This window comes from Antechinus flavipes, chromosome 2, assembly GCF_016432865.1.
Source record: "Antechinus flavipes isolate AdamAnt ecotype Samford, QLD, Australia chromosome 2, AdamAnt_v2, whole genome shotgun sequence".
Classification (NCBI taxonomy): domain Eukaryota; kingdom Metazoa; phylum Chordata; class Mammalia; order Dasyuromorphia; family Dasyuridae; genus Antechinus; species Antechinus flavipes.
The window spans coordinates 501,941,274-501,965,392 of NC_067399.1; the positions used below are offsets into that span (position 1 = coordinate 501,941,274).

Sequence of the window (24,119 nt, forward strand, 5' to 3'; positions counted from 1 at the left end):
CCCACTCATGCAAAGTGACCATGGATGTAATACTGGCTTCTGCCTTAGATGCTTTAGATTTCACCTGCTCATTTCTTTAACTCTCGTGGATTCAATTATCATGTCTGGGCTGATGATTCCCAAATCTATTTATCCAGTTCTACTCTCATTACTGACCTCCATTTCAAATCTGCAACTGTTTATTGGACCTACCTGTCCTATTGATATTTTAAACTTAACATGTCTAAAACTAAATTCATTATCTGTCTCCTTAAATCCTACCTTTCCTGTTAGTATTGCAAATATCACCGTCCTCTGAGAGTCAAAACATAGTTTCAGCTTTGACTCCTCACTCCCTACATCCAATCTATTGTCATGACCAACTTTGATTTTACCTGCATAACATCTTTGCCTTCTCTCTTTCTGATACTGCTACTACCCTGGTGCAGATAATCAGCACACTGGTTGGTCTACTTGCCACAAGTCTCTCCTTATTCCAGCAGTACATTCTCCAATAAGCTATCAAAGTGATATTCTAATGAATAGGTCTGACCATGTCACCCTGCCCCTTCAATAAATTCTACTTTATTCCTTATCATGCCCAAAATCTAATATAAAATCTTGTGTTTGGTTTTCAAAACCTTTTGTAATGTGTCCCTCCCCCTGCCTTTCTAGTCTTATTACTTATATCCCTCCACATCTCTGTAATTTAGTGACGCTGATCTCCTTCATGTTCCAACAAGACACTTCATTTTCCCAACTCTTGAACATTTTCACTGGCTGTCCCCCAAATTCAGGGTTCTCACCTTCTTCATCTTTGCCTCCTCATTTCCCTGTTTTCTTCAAGTCCCTGTTAAAATCCTACCTTCTACAGGAAAGGCTTTCCCATTCTTCCTAAATCCTAGCACTTTCTGTTTATCCCATATATAGTTGCATATTGTCTCACATTAAACTGTGAACTCCTAGAGGGCAATATCTTTTTTTTTTTTTTTAATTGCCTCTTTGCAGCCCAAGGGCTTAGCATAGTGCCTGACTCCACCCTAGTGCTTAATAAATGTTTGATTTCCTATACCTGAGAAATTCACTAACATTTGAGGTCACCTACTTCAGTTGTGGACCACTCTGATTATTAAGAAATTTTTCCTAAATTGATGATGAACTAAACCAGCCTTTCTGAAACTTCTATCCCTTGGTCTTTGTTCTGCCTTCTGGAGTCATATAAATGCTTCTCTTTTAGCTCTAAGTCCCTTTTCTTATCTGTTGAATCTATTTTGAACTAAGTGAACTTGGATATTTTACTCTAAGACTATTTACTCTAAGGCTCACATCCTGAAACCTTTGTCTAACAGCATTTTGATTCAGCATAGAAACAATGATCTTACTACAGTGTTGAGTGTTCATTAAGAACTCATTGCCTGTGAAGAATGTGTAAAAGGAAACCAGCCCTCTTCTTGTCTATGGTATACTGTTTCTTTGTGATGTCATAGCTCCAATGCCAGTGACATTCCTGTGCTGTGTTGCCAGGCAACAGCAAGGAGTGATAGACAACAATCCCATCTCAATGCAACCCAATCATGGTGAAAGAATTCAGGCTTTTAGAAGTTCTACATGCCATAACGGCTCAGTAGAACCCAGACAGAACCACAGAACATAGAACTGTTGGCTGGATGTTAGAGACCATTTGTCCAAGTCCCTCCTTTTAAAGATAAGAAGATATTCTTTCAGGAGAAGGGCCTTTGTTGAAATTTATAGTTAGTGGCTAAATTGGAACTAGAACTCATGTCTCCTAGAGATCTTTCAAAAAAAAAAATCTGAGTGGTCTTCAAAAATTACTTTGTAGGTGTGTTGTAGTGAGGATTCTTTTTCAGGCATGAGCTAGACTCTTGTCAAGTCTCAATTTCAAATTGGATTCTGTAATTAATCCAATGTTCTTTTCATTTCACCAGGCTGCTTCCAAAATTTAAGGCGAATTGGCTGGAATAATATTGGTTTTTAGTAAAGAATTCATTCCCTGAACCATCAGTTCATCTTTTCAAACTATTCCTGCCCAGTTATTTAGTTGTAACAGAAGGAGCCAGTGTAATACAAAAAGCACTTGTGCAAGAATCATAGAAATGGAGCTTTTGCTGCATTTTTCATGTTTTCTATTTGTGTGGCTTAGGGCAAGTCATAACTTCTCTTGATCTATGTCCTTTTTTAAAAAAAATTTTTAATAAAGCTTTTTATTTTCAAAACATGTGCAGGGATAATTTTACATTTACCCTTGCATATCCTTGTGTTTCCGATTTTCTCCTTCCTCTCATCTCCTCCCCTAGATGGCAAGCATTATATCCTTATTTCCAAACTGAGGGAGCTAACTTGAACTAGATGGTCTCTGAGCTCTAAATACACCTGCTAAGTAAACAGTTTATTTCAAAATATAGGCCTTCGAAAGAGCCAAGCCTTTGGGACAACGTCATGCCCACCATGGCTATTTCACCAGGTTCAAATTAGTCATGTCATAATATCTTATCGACAGGAATAATCACGCTATCACCATGTCGTAACACTATGTCGCGACAACAACAGAGTAGAAGGTTGAGTCACGACATGCTTCCTCCTTAAAAAAGGGGCATTTCCTGGAACAGTTCTCCAAACCTAATAGGCCACCGTCCCCTTGCCGGCCTAACCACCTGTAGATCTTCCCACCCCCAGTCTCGTTCCGGTCCGACCGAGATCACGTGCCTGTGACCCCGCCCACCGTCCTGCTCGAGTCCAGCCGAGGGCCCCCTTGCTTCCTTTCCGGCGGAAGTGGAGCGATTTTCCCTTTCCGGCTACGGGTCCCCAAGCGGAGCGAGAAGCAGGATTGGGGAGCCGAGTGGCGGCGGCGGCAGCGGCGGCGGCGGCGGCGGCTGTAATGGCGGAGCTGGTACAGGGACAGAGCGCGGCTCCGGTGGGGATGAAGTCTGATGGCTTCGTGGACGCTCTGACCCGGGTCCGGCAGGTACGGCTAGGCGCGGACTGACGGGGAGCGGAGAAGGCCAAGGCGGGGCCGGGGGCGGGGGACCGGGGCTAGGCCGCGGGGGGCGGGCGGGAGCCGGCGCCCTGACGGGGCCTGGCTGCTCAGCGTCCCGCAGAAACTGCAAAATACGGCGCCGAGGCCTTTGGTGAAAGGAGGCCTGAGCCCTGGCCTGCTTTGTGGGAGTCGACTGCTTGATGCAGCTAAAAAGCCCCTTGGGGTTGTCTCCTGCCCAGCAGGACTCAGGTTCCCTCCCAGGGCCGGTAGCTTGAGGTGTAGACCTCTGCGGGAGGCGGGAGTTCTGCGTGAGAATTTGGGAGCCAGAAGATTTTAGGAACGGAAAGAATATGGGGCTGGGAGAAGAAGTAGAACAGAAGAAACAACAAATATTATCTGCAAGTCTCAGTGTTATAGTAGAAATAGTTTTAGAGTTTTTAGACTAATCCGAGAGAAGCAGTAGGATTTGGAGCTTGGAAAGAACCTTGGTGATTTCTAGTACTGTGTTTTTATTTTATAGTTTCTTTTCTCAGGCTTTTTCCATCTCTAAATCCTATGATTTCATAGCCCTGAATCTGGAATGATTTTTCCCGTATGATAGAAAGAAAAGGGAAGGGATTGTTTTCGGAATGGGAGGGGCAAAAGTATGTAGGCAACCCCTCAGGTAGGAATTTCCTATGGCATTGTCCCCCTACTTAGTGGGAGAGTTTTGACAAGATCAGAAATATCGGTGATACTGACTCGCCTGACCAGATAGTTTTTTGACAACAACGTGCATCTTGTCAGTTAAGAAAACTCATTTTATGAGATGAGGAGGCATATAGTTTAAGTTATAGATGCCTCAGTTACCTTATCTATAAAAAGAGGGGAATTGCATGATAAATTCTTAAGAAAATCTTCTTACTCAATATCCAATAGATGAATGAGCTAACAGCCACAGATACTGCTTGACTTCTTTTAGGATTCTTAGAGCAGAATGTGTTGTGTAAGTGTGTAAAATTGCCGTACAAGTTAGCCCTAATAATGGAATTTCTTTTTCTGAGTGTCTTTCCTGTATATTCTTCACACATTCATCACCTCTTCATATTTAATTGTAGGTGCACTAACTGTTACTTTAAAAGTTGGGCTAAAACTGATTATTGCTTGGTTCCCAACAGAAAGCAACAGGACTCATTGTGTTAGAAGAATGTCTCCACTCTGGCGCTTGAAGATGTGGTCTTTACATCTCTTTCCAGTATTCCAGGGGAGGGAAATCTTCCTGTTTCCCAGATATTGACTTTTCATTTTAATGTTGATGTTCCTGTAGACATTATGTCGGATCCCAGAACTTTCCAACCCTGTGGTTCCAACTAAAAATTTATCTGGTGCACTGTTGCTTACTGCCTAGTCTCCAACCAGTAAAGTAGTGAGTATTCATTTTGCCTAGTCTACAGAGCAAATCAGTGGCTGTCATGGATGAACATGCCATCCAACTCCCTTTTCCTTCTGCCTCTTTCAGCTTTGCCATCAAGTTGCAGTGCTCTCATCTGCAGTACAGGGTCCTGAACCATGTTTCTCACTGGCTACTAATATATAATGGCTTTCACTCTGTGCTGATGTTTTGACAGCCACCTTGTTGGCCTTCTGAGTTCGGGAAGATTATAGCCATTGCCCTAAAGTGCTCAGAACCTCAGGTACAGAAGGCCTGTAGTTGAACTTAAAAAGCATTTTGAACCATTGAGAAGACTTTCTGCCTCTCTTGAGCCAGTGGTTGAGCTTTTATTCTTGGACAACCTGCTCAAGAGGGAGACCCTCTTAAATGCTGACCAGTTATGGACTGTTGAAGCAATGTTGTTTACTACTAGCAATGAAAACTTCATTGGAAATGTTCCCAGCTCTGAAATGCACCATTGACTGGAGTAGTAATAAGCCCAATGGAGAAAATTGCTGTGAATGTATTACTTCTGTATGTTAGCAGCTGAAAGTCGATACTATCTCCAAGGACTTGCTGACCTTTAAAAAAAATAAAACACAGGTTTGTGGGTCATTTTAAGTTTATTTTAATAGATTTGCATTGGTCAGGAATTGAATGTTAGAAAATCAACAATAATATGTGGCTTATACTAGATTTTGCCTTAAAGAATTTTATGTCTTTATGTGCATCTGGTCTGTAAGTATTCCTGACTGAAGCACAGATAGGTCCATCTAAGGAAGACGTGATTTCACCACATGCCACCCCCATTTTAGAGCATGGGGGGAAAAAAACACCACAAGTTTCCTTCAATTTTGCCATAATTTTTTTGCTAAGTAGCTATGTAGTCCACTGGTAGAAACTAAATTCTTAAGACTAAGTCCATCTAAGTAAATTCCCTTATATGTTTTATCTGCTGGAATATGGGAGTGGGGAAGAATAAGATTCATGCTCTGCTATGGTCTGTAGGAAGTTTCAGTATATCAAACCTAATAACTCACTTATTTGGCACATTTAAGGTTTCTTAGAAATCATTTGTACCCTTTCTTCTAAAATAAATGAATTGGTATCCTGTTAGCTCATTTTTAGGTCTTTAGGTATACTTTGATACCATGTTTAAAAAGTGTTATCCAAAATTGTCCATATTTAGCTAAGTCTACTAATTTAAATGAGTCACATTTGAGGCAATTTAATCATTGTAAAGAGAAGTACTGAAGTATATTACTTGATTTAGTCGTTTTTATCAAGATCTCTATTTTGGCAATGATATTTGTCAGTGATTGTTAAAATTATCTAGATGCTCAAAATAATCTATTTCCATCAGATTTTGCTGGTTAACTAAATTAGAGTAAGATACTAATGAAGTCATTGTAATGGGTTCATCCCAGGATGGCTCAGTTGGCTTCTTTGAGCTCCATGACCACAAATTGTGTTTCTAACCCTGGAAATTGCTACCTTACAGAAATATCTATTGGTAGTCATAAGGCAAAGGCATACATTTTTGTATGACATAAGACCTTGTATGTATTGCTACAAATTTGTTTGTTTGTTTGTTTGTTTTTTTAGTGAATGAAAGTCTCAAAGCATGGCAGTATCAATAGGTCTTTATGTACAAACAATAACAGTTACTAATTTAAAGTTGTGATTATCTTATAATAGAGTATAATACTTTTCTATGTACTAGTAATCATTCATATTGTAGGAATTTTATTTGGAAAATTGAATGGTTCTAAAGATTTATTTGTACAGAATCTTAGAATTTTAATGAGTCTTAGAGATGATCTAAAGCATAAATCTTGTGTGTGCTACTAGGTTAGTATTTATAGACCACATTGACTATAGTCAATCTTTCGTTGGATTATCATCCAATGAGCAAGAGGCAGAAACCTTTTTTTTTTTTTTTTTAAAGAAAATAACTTCTTTGACAAAGTTATTAGGTAATTCGGTTTTAGAGTGTAGTTCCTGTGGAATAGAACTTTAAAATTCATGGAAACTCTAGAGAAAATGTAGTTGAAACATATTTGTTTTTCTTAGAGAAAACAAGCTCATAGAATTTGTGATGATGTTTAAGGTTGTTCATCTAGGTAATATCCAAGTCTGAACTAGAATCCAGTTGACTCTTAAGGTGTTTTTTCCCATTAAGTTATACTGCTATTCCTAATTGACATATTTCTTTCCCCCAATATTAGTTAGAAAAGTTGATTTGGAAGGGAGCTGGAGTCTAATTCAAATAGAAACATGGCTGGTGCATGTTGACTTAGAAAATCACAAATTAATATTGTGTTGTGTATTTATTTTATCAAACTTTCCCCGTTTCAATTTAGCCTGGGGCTGGCCTTATCCTGCAGACTTCTAGTTTGACACATCTAAACTAAGTCTTTTTTTTTTTTTTTTTTTTTTTTTTTTTTTTAATTCTGCAGCAGCACTTTTTTTTTTTTTTTTTTTTTTTTTTTTTTTTTTTATAATAAATTTTATTTTATTTAATAATAACTTCGCATTGACAGAATCCATGCCAGGATAATTTCTACATGACATTATCCCTTGCAATCACTTATGTTTCGTTTTTTCCCCTCCCTCCCTCCTCCCCCCCCCCAGGATGGCAAGCAGTCCTATATATGCTAAACATGTTGCAGTATATCCTAGATACAATACATATTTGCAGAACCAAACAGTTCTCTTGTTGCACAGGGAGAATTGGATTCAGAAGGTAAAAATAACTCGGGAAGAAAATCAAAAATGCAGATAGTTCACATTCATTTCCCAGTATTCCTTCTTTGGGTGTAGCTGTTTCTGTCCATCATTTCTCCAATGAAACTCAGTTAAGTCTCTTTGTCAGAGAAATCCACTTCCATCAGAATACATCCTCATACAATATCGTTGTCGAAGTGTATAATGATCTCCTGGTTCTGCTCATCTCACTTAGCATCAGTCCATGTAGGTCTCTCCAAGCCTCTCTGTATTCATCCTGCTGGTCATTCCTTACAGAGCAATAATATTCCATAACGTTCATATACCACAATTTACCCAGCCATTCTCCAATTGATGGGCATCCATTCATTTTCCAGTTTCTAGCCACTACAAACAGGGCTGCTACAAACATTTTGGCACATACAGGTCCCCTTCCCTTTTTTAGTATCTCTTTGGGGTATAAGCCCAATAGAAACACTGTTGGATCAAAGGGTATGCACAGTTTGATAACTTTTTGGGCATAATTCCAGATCGCTCTCCAGAATGGCTGGATTCGTTCACAACTCCACCAACAATGCATCAATGTCCCCGTTTTCCCGCATCCCCTCCAACATTCATCATTGTTTTTTCCTGTCATCTTAGCCAATCTGACAGGAGTGTAGTGATATCTCAGAGTTGTCTTAATTTGCATTTCTCTGATCAATAGTGATTTGGAACACTCTTTCATGTGAGTGGTAATAGTTTCAATTTCTTCATCTGAAAATTGTCTGTTCATATCCTTTGACCATTTATCAATTGGAGAATGGCTTGATTTTTTATAAATTTGAGTCAGTTCTCTATATATTTTGGAAATGAGGCCTTTATCAGAACCTTTAATTGTAAAGATGTTTTCCCAGTTAGTTACTTCCCTACTAATCTTGTTTGCATTCGTTCTGTTTGTACAAAGGCTTTTTAATTTGATATAATCAAAATTTTCTATTTTGTGATTGGTAATGGTCTCTAGTTCATCTTTGGTCACAAATTTCTTTCTCCTCCACAAGTCTGAGAGATAAACTATCCTATGTTCTTCTAATTTATTTATAATCTCGTTCTTTATGCCTAGGTCATGGACCCATTTTGATCTTATCTTGGTATGTGGTGTTAAGTGTGGGTCCTTGCCTAATTTCTGCCATACTAATTTCCAGTTATCCCAGCATAAACTAAGTCTTTAGAACTATTATATTTCCTTTAAATTTTCTTTAAAATGTTAATACATATTTTGAATCTATTACAGCCCATAATTAGTGGGTGTGTTGTAACTTTGGACAGATTTAAGTCTATGGTACCTAAACTTCTTTTTGCAGTCACCAAATTTTCTTTAAAAGAGCAACATGGATATCTTACAAAAAGCTTCATTGGCCTTTAGGTTTGACATCTCTATAATGTCAAAATTGATGACATCCCAGTAAACTTAAGTCTTTAGTCCTTAAACCCTTAAATTTAAGCCCTATTAAGAGCCATTGGTTAAAGTGTGGATAAGTTAGAATTACTCAGCACTTCATGACCAAATTGGCTCCTTACTGTTGTTTTTCACATAAGAGTTTAAAGAAAAGTAAGTGCTCTAGAAAATCCATGGTATTCATCTAAGATTTTATTCTAGGCTTGTTTGCTATGGTAGAACCTTGTATAATACACAGTGAGATAGCTTAGATCATTTTACATTGGCAAAGGCACCAAAACACCTAGTTCCATGTTGAGGAATAAATGTTAACTCCACAAACATTCCAATAATAATTAAATTCAGGAGTTTCCCATAGCTAAAAAATACATTCTTCCTACTTTGTATAGACAGCTCATATGAATTTACCATGTTTTTAATTCCTGCTGAACCTTTAGTTTGTTGAGCCTTTTAGACTTAGTACCATTCTTCATGTTTTTCAAAGAGCAAATATCTGCTATATCTAGGGTTTGGTGTAATAGCATGGGAAATGTATGCAGATCAGGAGACCTGAGCTCTAAACATAGCTCTGCCACTGTAGCTGCCAATCACTTTCTGAGCCTTAAGTTTTCCTATTTTCTAAATCAAGGGATTCTACTTGATCATCTCTTGAACCTTTTCAGCCCAGACATTGTCTATGATACTTGCTAGATTGGATTTGAAATCATGCAGGTATCTCATTTTGAGTCTTTCCTCTTTATTTACATGATAAATTGGTTTTCTACCCAAACCACCCTCCAATCCTTGTGTAGCATTTTCATTCTTTTGCTTTGCCCTTCAGTCATCCCACTTAGAAATGTTTTGCATCTCAAAGTTTCATTATGAGTATATTTAGAAAAAGAAAAGATATATTACTTTTAGGAACATGATCAAGTATTTTGTCCTGATGATAGATAATAAGAAACCATTTGAAAGACTGGCATGAATGCTTGTTCCTTAGAGCTTTTTATAAAAATAGATAGAATGATGTTTTAGTACCTACTCAGATTGAGAAATGTAGCTAAGTTTAAAAACCAATTCACTGTAGTGATCACATTAAATTTTTTGGGGGACATAAAAGAACCATGAAGCACACAATGCATTGAAGATTTAGAAAACAAAAACCTATTAAAGTCTTTTAAGACTTTGGGTAAAGCACGCCTGGCTGTAGTATTCCAGATTTAAAACTAAGGTTTTCTCTGTAGTTAGGCTTGTTTAACTTCCAGATGGTTGTCTTTATAGCATTTAGTCATTCTGTTTGCCTTACAGATAACTCGATTTGTCACTAGAGATTAAAAGACCAAAAATGAGTTAATTGCCACTCTCTTAGAAGTTAATGTTATTACGTATGATAGCATGTATATGTACAAGTAACTGCATATGGATGAAAACATAGAAATACAAACTCAATCCAGGATAGTTAGGGAAGGAAGATTGGGATCAAAAAAAAGTAGAACTTGGTACTTGAATTGTATCTTGAAGTGCAGGATTCTTTTGAGGCAGAAGTAGGGAGGTGAGTACATTAGAGGCCTACAGGACAGACAGTACAAAGACACAGAGATAGGAAGGTGAAGTGCCTGCCGTGGGTGAAGAACAGGGAAGTGGTATATAATGAGGCTGAAAAGATAGGTTGGAGCTAAGTTGGGAAGGACTTGAAAAACTAAATAATTTTTATTTAGTCCTACGAGCAGTAGGGAGGTTCTAGAGTTTTTTGAGTAGGGGAGTGATAGATAGAATTATACTTAAGGAAAAATCACTTTGTTATGTCATAGATGAGTTAATTAGTAACTGAAAGAAAATCAAAAGACAAAATGAGTGGAAATTGCCTTGAATGTTATTGTTGCCTTGATTGCCAAGATTGACACAAACTAATAGTAGAAGAGGAATGGGCTGGAGTCAGCAAAAGTGACTCGTTCTTGGTATGGGGAGGCTCAGCTAGTTGGCTATGGCCATGTGTTGAAAATTTTAAGACTACTACTTGGAAGAAGGGTGGGTATTGAAGTCATAGTGGACTTACAGCAGAGCAAAAAATGAATGCTGTTGTAATACCATCTCCAAGTCTTTGGGTGGTGATACAAACTCATTCTTTAATTAACTGTCAGTACACCTTCACAGGGCCATAGGAAAGGGAGCTGCAACATTCAGTAACATGGAACTAGGTCCAAGACTTGATTCTTTGGCAGCTTTTAGGGCCAAAGAGGTGGAAGAGGCTCTTGATTGTCTTTGCATATGTCCATCATATATAAGATACTATCATGAAAATGTTTCACTTTTTGTTTTAATGAACTATGATAGGTTTGTGTGACAAAATGATAACATAGCCAACTAGTCCATTTCTTTTAAAGTTGAGAAAATGTTAAAAACAGGTTGAATAATCTGCTTAAGGTTATGTAAGTACCAAGTGACAGAACCCGAGTAGAAGTCACCTGGTTCCTGTCCAGTACTCTTTATGTTATATCTAGTGTTGCAACTAATCTCTGCTGGCTCTATCAAAAAATAATAATAATAAAGATGTTTTGGAAATTCTATTTTTAATACAAATTAAATGTCTATTAGTAGACAATTTTTATATGTTTTCAAAAATCCTTGAAATGATACGTCATACATCAAGTCAAGCATTTATTAAGCTTTTACTATGTTTGAGGCACTGTGCTAAACACTGAAGATACAAAGAAATGGCAAAAAAGAGTCCCGACTCAAAGAATTCACTCTAATGGGAGAAGACAACTTGCAAACAACTGTTAGGAAATTGGAAATAGTTTTGAAGGGAAAAGGCCCTAATGGATCAGAAAAAGTCTCTTATAGGTGGGATTTTAGCCATATTATATTTTAGTAAGATAAGATAACTTTACTATTAGTTTTTTCTGGTGGTACAAAGATGGCACATACTTATACTTGTTATTGACCTCAAAAGAAAAAAGGGTGACATTCATAAAGCACAAAAGCCCAGTAATATGTAATCAAGGTCATTCAGTTAGATGAGAATTGAATGCTACTTGGATTTAATATATTCTGCCTTCAGTGTGTCTCAACTTAGCTTCTGACCTATAACTTAATAAACATGAACTTGTCCTTACTTCCCTTAAGTGTGGTGATTTATACTTATTGTCAGCTACTGCATATAAGATATAAGATCATAGAATTAACCAATATGGTTTTCCTGCTGGTGGGAATTGTTTAGACCTGGTGCAATTGAAACCAAAAGACTTCTGATGACTTGAATTGTGATCAAAAAAGTTTTTAAGCAGCAAAATGCTATGCATTTTAATCTATTTAATTAAGTAAATAGCTTAACTATATAACAGTATAAACTGAAATATTAAATCAGAAAAACTTGTGTTCTTGCATCAAAAGACTTTTATAATTTTTTTTAAAATAAAATTTAGTGTTCTTGTCTTTAGGAAACAAATACGTTGAAGAAGGAGTGGTTTTGTATTTGTGACTCGTGTTTTGGATTAGATATTTTGATTCCTGGTTGTGAATTTGTAATTTTTTAGAACTTCATTGATGTCTACTCTCAAAGCTCTTGTCCTTTCTTGGTTTTGGAACATTGAACTCTTTGTAGACTGCTGTCTGCCATGTCTTTAAGGACAAAGGCCTGCCATCGTTATCACTAACCCTTTTACTTCCTGATTGTTATCTATAATATGTGGTTCTTAATGAAAGGCATTCTAATCAGAAACTAGATATTGAAGTGACCATAACTCTTAAATTCATATTTTCCTGCCTTAAGTCTAAAAGGTAGCATTGAAATAATCATCTTTTTTATTATAAGTGGTCAGATATCCATATGATTTTTTTTTAATTTAAAAGAAGATAGAATGCTATAAAATTAGAAATACATATTATACATCTTATTTTTATTAGATATATATATATATATTTTTTTAGAGCAAGTATAATTATTGCTCACATTTGGATTCAAGGTGTATTTTTCCCCCCTGTGGTCCATATTTGTACCATAATTGCCTTCCAAACTTTTTTCCATAAGTTTTAAATTAACTTTAAGGAGATTTTTATTGATTTATCTTGTTTTCACATCATTTCTATTTTCCAGTGTGTCTGAAGCTATTCCTTATTATACTGTGTCTGACCTGTCCCTTATAGGAATTAAAGAGGGAGAAACATTAGCAAAACTGACTAACAAATTGATGTCTGATTATCTGTAGTATTCTATGCTTATGGTTCCTTACCTTTGCACAGGGAATAATGGTGCCTTCTCATCTCTTCTTTGGGCCTAGGTTTAGTCTTTACGATTTCACAATATTTTATTTCAGTTGTTTTGTTCTTATATTTACATTGAACTATTCATGTATATTATTTTTTCAGATTCTGCTTTGTATTTTTTTTTTATCATTTCACATAAGTCATCTCATGGTTTTGTATTTGTATTCCTCCCTTCTTACAGCACAGTGATATCCCACAACCCTCCAATCATTCTTTCTGCCACAAATCTTTCCTCACTAATCCATTCACAGAGTTGCCAAAGCAGTTTTAGTAAAGCACAAGTCTGTGCCATTTCCCTACTCAGTAAATTCTAGTGTTTCCAGAGTCAAATGTAAAGCACTTCATATGGCATTTAAAGTTCTTCACAACATGGCCTCTTTCTTACTTTCAAGTCTTCATACTGTCCTGTCATACTACCGTAGTTGTCATTTGCATATGACATTCTATCTCTACTATGTCTTTGTATTGGTTGTCCCTATACCTCTAATGTGCTTTCTCCTTATTTATACCACTTAGAATCTCTCGCTTCTTTCAAAACTCATCGAAAATTCTCCCTTCTGCAGAAGGTCTTTCCCCATTTTTCCCAGCTACAGAGCATCCCTCCTCAGATTATCTTCATCTACTTTGTATGTACTGTACATGTTCTTTTTTATATACATATTATCTCTTCTATTAGAATGTAAGCTCTTTGAAAGCAGAAACTGCTTCTTTGTATCCCTGCATTTAGCACAGTGCCTGGCCATAGTAAATGCTTAATAAATGTTTCTTGATTAACTGGTGTTCCACAGCTTGTTTATTCCCCAGTCAATGGGCATTTGCTTTTTCTTTACTTCTTTACTATTACAAAAAGCTGTGCTATGAATAGGTTAGTGTATGTAAGACCATTGTGTCATTGACTTCATCAGGGTGTATGCCTAGCAAAGGAATCTTGAGATAAAGGGTATAGACATTTTAGTCACTTTAAAATTTCAAGTTGCTTTCCAGAATCATTGGACCAATTCACCAACAGTGCATTAATATTTTGAGTAAAGCAGTTTTTAGAGGAACCTATTATTCATACTTCTTTGTTCTCAACACCCAATTTGCTTTAATGTGGGCCTCTTTGGTGACATGCACCAATCTGATCTGACCATAAAACTGCCACCAAAGACAGTTTAATGTGTTGAATAGGTGCCTCAGCTGGTTGCTTAATCTGTTTGCTATGCTTACCTAAGTCAGATTAATCAACATCACTAGTTTTAAGTATATTTTCTTCTGCTTAAATATAATTCCTAAGTTAAAAAAAAAAAGTATGCTTAGTCCAATGTTAGTAAAATAATATAGACATTGTAATATAAAGATGAAAAAAGGCTATCAGTAGGGTTGACATTTATAAATAAGTGTAACATTGATACCTGTTGCTAAGAACTAAATAGCTAGAACAATGAGAAGCCTTGTATTTCTAAAATTAAATATTATACTCCATTATAATTTTGTAAACCCCCAACCTTTTTTTTCTTTTTTCTTTTTTTTTTAAGATGATATTTTCAGTCAGACATGTACTCTCATATAGGGCTATAGTCTAGCCCCCCATACAGTGCAATAATCTTTACTACAGCATTCCTAAAATTGATCCTTTCCTAAAATACTATATTAACTTGCGCAAATCACTTTAACCTCTCTAAGACTCCAAAACTCCTTCACTTTTATACCTATGATCCTATCCATTTACTGCAGCATAGTAGCTTAATACTTTTTACACATCCCTAATAGAATATCAAGGGAAAATTTTTATTAGCAATTTTCTTTAATTTTTTTTGGGGGGGAGGCAATTGGGGAAGTATTAAGTGTCTGAGACCAAATTTGAACTTAAATCCTTTTGACTCCAGAGCTATTCACTTGACCATCTAGCTGCCCCCCACTTCCCTCTCCTTGCCTGTCCCCATTCTCCCTCTCCCTTCCCCCCTCCCCCCAGTAGAATATCAACCAATATTCTTCAACATATGTGATTGGCTCCTTACAGGCAAGGACTTTTGGGGTCAGGGAAAAGTCTTTAGTACAAAGTGTACACTATCTGACATATGGGTCACCTACCATATTAAGTAGTGTGCTGTGTTGCTCGGGATACGTAAGGAAAGTAAAAGGTTGAATTGACTTGAAATTTCTATATATGCTTTTTCCTAATTCATTTCAGTAAAACATTGTGCAAAAAGATAAAAGATAAATGGAAACACTACCTCCGTTCTAAGAGTTTATAATCTTTGATAGAGAAAATCAAACACCTGTAATACAAAAAAAAAAGTTACGATACTAACAAAATTCTGTAAGAATTCAAAAAAGGGAAAGTTGGCCACATGGGAACTTCTCTTATCTCTCACAATGCTGGGAGTTTTTCACATAGGGAGATGAAGAACTGTCACTTCATATCTGGGACAGGGAACATATGAACCCTGTGAGGAAGCCTCTCAGCAGAGCCTATTAATTTTGGGCCCTTTGGAATGATGTAAGTAAAAGTTAGCTTCAACAGATGTGTTTCCTAGAGAGTGATTTTTTTTTTTTTTTTTTTTTTTTTTTTTTTTTTGTGTGTGAATCAAGTCATTTTAGATATGTCTGGGGAGTATTGCAGTTTTTGAAAGAAACTCTGGTAAATATTTTTGTATTAAGAACCACTACTCCTTAATGTTTTATGTTACATGCTTTAAGATACCACATTTCTAAAAATAATAATTTAAAAGCTATGGATTCCAAAGTATAGCATAATAAACATTAGAGGAAGATTCTCTTTCCCACTCCCTCCTTGAGCTACATGTTCAATAATAGGAAAAGAAAAGCTAGCTAATAATGATTTTTTAAAATGTTTATACCATTGTGGCATTTAGCCTTAAATAAAAGAGAAAAATAGTGTTTTAGCAGCCTTTTAAGAAAGACTTCATTTATTTCCTTAGAGGTAGACATGATTTTAGATTATCTGACTTAATTGTTAATTTTCTTCTCGCTACAGATTGCTGCCAAAATTGGAGATGCAATTCCTCACTTGAATAATTCCGCACCTCTAGTGGACCCTTCAGTTTATGGTTATGGAGTACAAAAACGACCTTTGGATGATGGAGGTAAGTTGCCATTTATAAGGTAGTGATCCTTTCAGATTCTTGTGAATCTTTTTGAAATTCCTATTTTTAAATGTTACCTTAACCTTTTCATTTTTATTAGGAATAGTAGAGGAAGTATTTGAGATGAAATTCTAAGAAGCAAATGTGACTTTTTTAGTCAGTAAGAAAGTAGTTTGTTTGCCTTCATAAGATAAAATTTCTTTTTAGGTTTGACTTATCTTTGAAATGAAGATTTTATTTAGCTTTGAAAATCAGTTTTGAAGTAGTTTGACAAAGGCAGTGTATTGGTTGATTTAGTCTTCCATCCATTTAGTGAACACATGTGAGTTTAATCTTCTGAGAACTTGAATGTTGGAATATAGATATTTTCAGAAAGATAATCTCTAGCACATCATCCATGTCAGGAGAGACAGGAGATAGCAGCAAAGTAGAGGAATACTAAATGGGACCATGTACAATGGAAACTTCATATCCTGAGAGGGCCTGTCAAGAACCCAAAAAAACTGGCAAGTTGGATTCTGCTGCCACATTGATTGGATTACTAATATGACTGCTCCTAAAAAATTAATAAGAAATAGGAAGGGTGCTATATTTTGCTGACTGGCCCTATTCAAGATTTGGTATCACAAGGAAACAAGCAAGATACATTGGAACAAATGAGAAATAATTGTCAGCATCTCACCTGATGGGCTATTCAATGCAGCTGGTTCTGACCACTAAAATGGGTACATCATAAGTGTACATGAAATGGACCAAAGCTAGGAATACTTCAAGTTAGCAGTACTATTTACAGAATTGCAAACATCTTAACATCTATAAAATAGGGGTTTATGTTACTTTTGGTCGATGATATGCTTGGCTCCAAGTCACATGATATTTGCCAATAATGGCAAAGTAAAGGGCCAACACAAAATAATAGCTTTATTTCTCAGCTTATATTAAAATAAGAGATAAAATTGAGGAACTACTAAAATCAGAAGAGGGAAAAGTTAAAGAATCCCAGATCATTGAAAATCTTGACAATGTTAACCTCAGAAATTAGACCTAATAACAACAGATGAGGTAGATGGCAATACTTAGTTTCAAATACTGTAATTTCAAAAAGTCTTTTTTGCACTTGATGGCATGAATCTAACTTGAAAATCAATGATAACAAAACAGTAATTTTTAAAAGCTACTATCTGCTATAACCATTTAAAAAAACTGAAATCCACTGTAACTATTTTGAATCAAGAACTTCTTTCACAGTATTTGACAAAGTATAAAAACATTTCAGGATCTGCCCACAGCAGTATATGTGGTGGCTGGCATGGTAAGAATCATAAGAGAAAAAGTAAAACTCTTAAAAATGCCCTTAAGAGCCAGTGTCAAACCATCATGGCAAAAATACCTTGAGAAAGCTATTAGATAGAGATATATGGAAAGACACTGGAAGATGGCATTAATATCCAGTTGGTACCCAGAATAAAAACTTTATTGCTCTTTTACTCAAGTAAAGAAAATTAAAAAAGAAACATTCAGAAAGGAATCTGAAAAAACAAAAATGTATTAGAAATTCTAGATTGCTGGAATTAGTCAAGAAGCATTTTTTAGATGTTTACTATGGGCCAGTTACCATGCTAAGCACTAGAATTACAAAAAAGGGGGGAGGGGACCAAAAACAATTTTCTCTCCTCAAAGCATTTACAGTCTAGTGAGGAAGTAACATGCAAACACCTATACATATAAGATAAATATAAGATGTACAAACAGAGTAATTGGAAGTACTATCAGAGCACTGGAGGGGGAGAGAAGGTTTCTTCTCTTGAAGGAAGACAAGAGGCAGAGATGAGGAGGGAAGGCATTCTAGGCCTGGGAGAGAGCCAGTGAAAAGCAAATATTAGATAATCAGGAGATAAAGAATATGTGAAAAGGAATAGCAAGAAGACCGGTTTCACTGAACTGTAGAACACATGAAAGAGAATAAAGCATAAAAAGACTGGAAAGATAGGAAGGGGCCAGGTTGTGAAGAGCTTTAAAATAGGATTTTATAGTTGATTTTGGAAGTGATAGAGAACCCCGGGAGTTTATTGAGTAGGAAAATAAGATGGAAAGAACTGAACTTTAGGAAGATCACTTTGGCTGCTGAACCAATTAACTACCTAAAGAAAAAGCCAGTAGGTTAGATGATTCAGAGAATCAGAGCACCCCTGAAAACTAAACAATTCCCACAGTGTTCAAAAACTATATTATAGATTCTTGAAAAGATCGGATGAGAGAGAATCTTGGAAGAAAGACATGTTCATTGGAAGTTAGATCAAACAGGAAACAGTTTACATATCATTAATAAGAGATTGATATAATAGATACATCAAAGGAAGTAACTGGAAATTTAGCCCCTCTACAAAAACTAGAAAATGCTGAAGTATAGTAAGATCCATAATTTTTTAAATGCTTCCAAGTGGCAACTTAAATTTCCATTAAAGCATCTTAAACTTCTCAGATTTATGCCTGATTCTGTCTGTCTTGACAGAAAATATCATTATCAAAAGATGACAGTGCTAGCAAATAGAGACCAAGCATTTCCTTGTAAACTTTATACCAAATCATATGAAGAAAAAAAATCTGTAATTTTAAGAAAACAGTCCGTTGATTCACAAACAGTAAGAATTCTAAGAAATCCAAGTGATGTAAAGAGCAACTTCTTATCATTCAATTTGACCCAAAAAACTATAGCATGTATTGTCTGTTAATTATCACAAAACATTTGACTTGGCCCTCACTTACTAATTTATTCACATACTGCTAATATATAAAATAAACCCAAGTGTAGTAAAAATGCTGAGTATTTAATACTCATATGGAAAACTCATTTTCTTTTTAAAATATGCCACCAGCACAGTAATGTCAAGAATTAACATAAAATAATCTTTTGCAGAGAGACAATTTAAGACTTATATTTATAGTATGTTATCATTTTTCTTAAGTAGAATGAAGTATGATTTCCAAGTTAAAGGAGTTAAATAAGAATGTCATGTGTATGGAAAAGATGATATCAAACTCTATAGCTCCATCACAACACACTTTCTCCATTGATATCCGAATGTCATTTGAACTTGATAGGTATAAAATTCTTAATGTATACCAAAGAAAGATGGGAACTGATGGCTTCAAGCTTAAATATCAGTTATGGTTGAAGTTGATAACTACAAAAACCTTAGTCTCCTATATGCCAAACATATTAAGTATGAGCATATATTAAAGAAACTTAGTGGCATTCTGAAATCATAGCTAACAGAGAAAATTGAAAGACTATCACTCTTGTTGCCAGTATTACTAATAATTATGTCAGTGGTAGTGGTAGTAGGGGTAGTATAAAACTTTTGAATTGATAAACAGGTCAAAAACCTATTGAAAAACTTTTAGAATAAACACATGTCACTTTAAGGAATAGTAAAATAAAATGGGCACAAGTATTGGATCAAATGTAACTGGAAGAGGCTTATCTCTAAAATGAATGAGCAATATTTCATCAAAGGAACTAGACTTGTGCATTTGGTGGGGTGGGGGGAATGTCAGGACTATGTCATCACTACCAGAAACTGTTAAAACTTCTTAAGGAGTCTAGATTTAGTGTGTTCAGTATAGATTATATATGGGAATGGTAGAGATTATGAAGCATATTATTATAAATTAATAAAATTTAGTGCATTATATGGATTATAAGTAATAACAGTCAGCAAGTATTTGTTTAGCTTTGTAATAGGATTTGTCTAAGCACTGAGCATGCAAAGAAAGATAAAAACAGTCTCTGCCATCAAGGGGTATTCTAACAAATACCCATATTAAAAAAACAGCTTAATATCATCAAGAACTTCACTAATAAATTATACTGGAATCAGAGCATCATTACAACCTGAATTAGTATCCATAATTAATATAATATTGTTGTAAAAGAACAGCATTCATTATGTTAATGATGAGAAGTGGTTTTTGTTTGACCTAACTTAGATTTTCATTGTATTGGACTTGTGAACTTAGAAATGATTGAAAAAAATGTGTACATCCTCCTTCCAAGGTTCTCAGCTCTTAGTCCTTTACTTCCCAAACCTCAAAAGTATATATTCAGCTTTTTATTATTATTGAATTGCTCTTTGAACTGCTTTGACTTCTTTTAATGCCTTAATATTTTGACTTTCAGTTTTTGAGATGAGAATCTTTGATATTCTTTTTAAATCCAGATTTCTTTCTTTTTTTTTTTTTTCCTTTCCCTTAATTGGGTAGTATGATGTGTGAGTTAACATCAATATCTTGTTGATTCTCTAGAAAGCAAATCTTGTGAAAAATTTGCTTTCATTATTTGGTATTTGGTGTTCTATATACTAACCCTAACCCCCCCCTCCCCCTCTTCTTCCCCTTACCCCCCTCAGCAATTGAGATTAAGTGACTTGCCTAGGGCCCTACAGCCAGGAAGTGTTAAGTGTCTGAGATCACATTTGAACCCAGGTCCTCCTGACTTCAGGGCTGGTGCTCTCTCCACTACACCACCTACCTGCCCCTGTTCCATATACTGTTAAGGAATGATAGTGGGTAGTTGTCATGGGCCAGAATTCTGTACTTGAAACAAGAATTCTTACAGGGTGCTAGGTGGAATTGATAATACAATGGTTATTTAGGTTATCATGGTGATCAATAGTTCTCTAGTTCAGTATATGTACTTAGTACTTAATATAGTTCTACAAGATTCATACCTATGATGATGTAATTAAAATAGAGCATGTAAAGCTGGGACAAACTCAGCCAAAGACATTCCATCTTTGATCAGGCTCCTGGTGGCTCTTCTTCCTGCACTTTGGGAGAGACTGGTTCAGACTCACAGGGATTGAGAGAGAGATTCATTCTGTCTTTGGTTAGACTCCTGGTGGCTCTCTTGGGGGGGGACTAAGAGGCTCAGAGACAGACTCTTCTCAGAGAAGACAGAGAACTGGAGGATAAGATAAGAATTGCTGTAGTTTTCAGATTTCTTACACTAGTCTTTATTCTAGGTGTTACTGTAAAGAAATGTGATTGTTTATTTGAACATCAGAATGTTCAGAGTAATAAGGTTCCTTCAAAGTATGATTATTTTCCTGTTGAAGCATCTTGATTGAGAACTTAAAGTATATGAGCCCTTTGATCTCAGAGGTGAGATGAATGAGGCAGGAGACTCATAGAGTATAAAAAGAGCTCCAATTTATTATGCTGTACAGCCTTGTTGATAATACAGTTTTGCAAGCATAATCAGCATGTGAACAATAAGAAATCCCCAATCACCATTCAGAGAAGCAGCTTGTGGTCTTTGCGTATGCATGGTATCTGCCAATGGGAGGAGAGCCAATCCCACTATTCCAGCAAGGTGTCTTGCTCGCAGGCGAGAGGCCCTGTCAAGGCATCCCTGCTTACAAGCAACTGCGCTGTGACCCTCAGACCAAACCCTTTCCTATATCACACATCACTGCTCCTTGCTCAACAAGGACATTTCTGCAATGTGGCAGAAAACTTATTGTGCCCCAAAGGTTGAGGTGGCCTCTGTACTCCCTCTCCGCAGGGTCCCTTACCCTAGCAATCCCTCCTTTTTATTTTTTAGATAAAAAGTGTTTTTTTTTTGTTTTTGTTTTTGCTGAGGCAATTTGGGGTTAAGTGACTTGCCCAGGGTTACATAGCTAGGAAGTGTTAAATGTCTAAGGCCAGATTTGAACTCAAGTCCTCCTGACTTCAGGGCTGGTGCTCTATACACTTCACTACCTACCTGCCCCTTAGATAATAAGTCTTTTCTTAAGCTACAATCTTTGAAACCACTTTCATCAGAATACATCTTCATACAGTATCATTGTTGAGGTATATAATGATCTCCTGGTTCTGCTAATTTCACTTAGCACATGATTCTAATTTTAACCTCTACAAAGAAATATTGTCAAACCAATGTATGATTTTTTTTTCCAGCAGTTTTATCTGGATTCAAATCTTCATGAGAAGCTTTCTCTATGTCAGATGCTACTTTATATAAACTTTCTATGTCACCTTCAATTGTGTTAGAGAAATAAGCCATTCAAATACCTCTTGATACTGTCCCAACCATAATCTTGTCCTGTATGATTATACAGCAGAGGGATTACACAAAGCTTTGTATATTTGTAGTCACATTGTAAATGAGCCTGGAGTTTCAATAACTCAACTTCTGCTCCTATTTTCAATGATACTTCTCTTAAGTCTTTTATCATCTGATACAATTGTTTCTCTATCTTAGCCTGTTGGTAAAACATTCCTAAATAGTTCCTCTATATATCTAGTTTTTACTATGTTGTTTTATACATTAGATATGGGTTTTGCAAACTGATGAAATTATAAGTGAAACCAACAGAATGATACCTAATGTGACACAGCTGATACATCGCTTTTTTCTAATAGGACTAAGGTCTGTTTCTTTTCTATTATGATCAATCTTAGTATGATACCATTTCTCACTTTTTATAGGAAGCATTGATACTAAGCTCTAGTGACAAATACAGTTTGATTTTCAATTTCATTCTCTAAACAATATGGACAACTTTGAAATGTCTAGTGGGAATCCACTGCTGATGGTTTTCTTCAGTGGAGATTCAAGCATATCCTGGTCCCTACAGTAGAACCTTAGAAGGTCCCTCCCATCTTTCAGGATCCTTTTTTATTACGATGGTCTTGGTCTTAAGGGGCTTTCTTAATGAAGATTGGATGTTATTTTTTATTTATTCTCTATTTTCACCAGAGAGTATTTCATAGCTGGACTTAAGTCATTTGAATCAAATTTTAAATAATTTATTGTGTATAGTGCTTTATGTCTTTCTGAGGGACCCTACCTCCATCTCCCTCTTTTTGTTTTTTTGATGATTTTTTTCAATTAGTCCTTTCTACAATGGCCTGTCCTGTGGGGTTGTAAGGAATCCCAAAAGTATGATGTATGGAGAATTCCTGTAGGAACTGTGTTTAATAGTTTTGAGGCATATGAGGGCCCATTATCCCAGACTATCCATATGAGAATGGATATGCAGAATGTAAAAAGGATGGACTCTCATTAAAACCTCCTGAAACAATGAGAAGATAGGTCCTGTTTGAGCCTTTCTGTATGCTGTCTATTCTCTGGACTACCCCACTCAGTGAGTGCTGGTTCCTTCTTGCCCAGGGCTGCATTCCATAGCACAGCTGGACCTGGTGTTCTCATTCAGTTGAGGTTCACTCAGTCTTCCCAGACTCAAACCCCCACTTGACAAGCAATCCAGTAGGTGAAAGTGTTTGAAGCGCCAGTCACACCTAGCTAGCCTGAGGGATATCAACTTGAGGTTTCTGTAGAGTTTGTGAAATAATATTGATGGGTTTGTCTATTTTTCAATGCTTCTTTAATGGCATATAGTTCATTTTGCTGTATTGAGATGTAAGGTATAGTGTATACAGTAGAGATGCCTAATTGTGGGGAATATATGGCCGCTTTATTCTGCTTGGTGGCATCAGTGAACACCTTAGGGCCTTTAAATGGGTGAGTTGTTGTCTTTGTGGGAAATATCCATTGTCATTTCATGGAATGACAATGGAGCCAGGATTTTTCCTGCTCTTATCTCTCCTAACCCTAACAAAATGGTCCAAGTTTCCTGAGTAGCTATTAAGCTATCCAACCTATCTTTGTTAATTGGATAATTCTCAGCAATGTTTTCCTCTCTATTTCTACTGCCATGTCTAAGTATAGTTTTAGTAATTTTTGTCTTTGAATTTTTTTCTGATGATATTATTAAGCCTAACTATTTTAATTCTCTTTCTGTCATTTGTAATTTCTTCAAATCCTCAGGCTGTGGATGACCAGCCAAGATATCATCTATATAATGGAGGATGACTGCATCGGTAGTGTTTCCTTTTTTTGCTAATAACTTTATCAACATTCCATTGGCATGTGGGAGGGCTGTTTTTCATACCTTGTGGCAATGCCTTCCACTGAAATCTCTTCACAGGTCCTTGAAAATTATATGTTGGTACTGAAAAAGCAGATTTAATCCTGTCCTCAGGGTGAAGGGGAATAGAGTAAAAGCAGTCGTTAATGTCTATTATCCATAAGGGCTATTCCTGGGGATCATGTTTGGGGATGGCAAACCTGCCTGTAAAGAACCCATGTCTTCCAGGACTGAGTTTACTTGTTTCAAATCCATTAACATTCTCCATTTATCAGATTTTTTCTTTATAACAAATACAGGA

The 24,119-nt window shown here is 36.1% G+C and overlaps 1 protein-coding gene across 3 annotated transcripts in view; it reads left to right on the forward strand.

The window, feature by feature from the left end:
- The first annotated feature begins 2,696 nt into the window (after window positions 1-2,696).
- Window positions 2,697-24,119, forward strand: part of FUBP3 (far upstream element binding protein 3) — a 79,614-nt gene continuing 58,191 nt past the window's right edge. Inside the window, exons 1-2 of one of the 3 annotated variants that reach the window (XM_051980200.1) lie at window positions 2,697-2,962; window positions 15,776-15,884. In XM_051980200.1, the coding sequence (XP_051836160.1) occupies window positions 2,876-2,962; window positions 15,776-15,884 (196 nt within the window). In that variant the 5' untranslated portion in view covers window positions 2,697-2,875. The remainder of the gene's footprint in view (window positions 2,963-15,775; window positions 15,885-24,119) is intronic. The other 2 variants (XM_051980199.1, XM_051980201.1) reach the window with 2 other exon arrangements.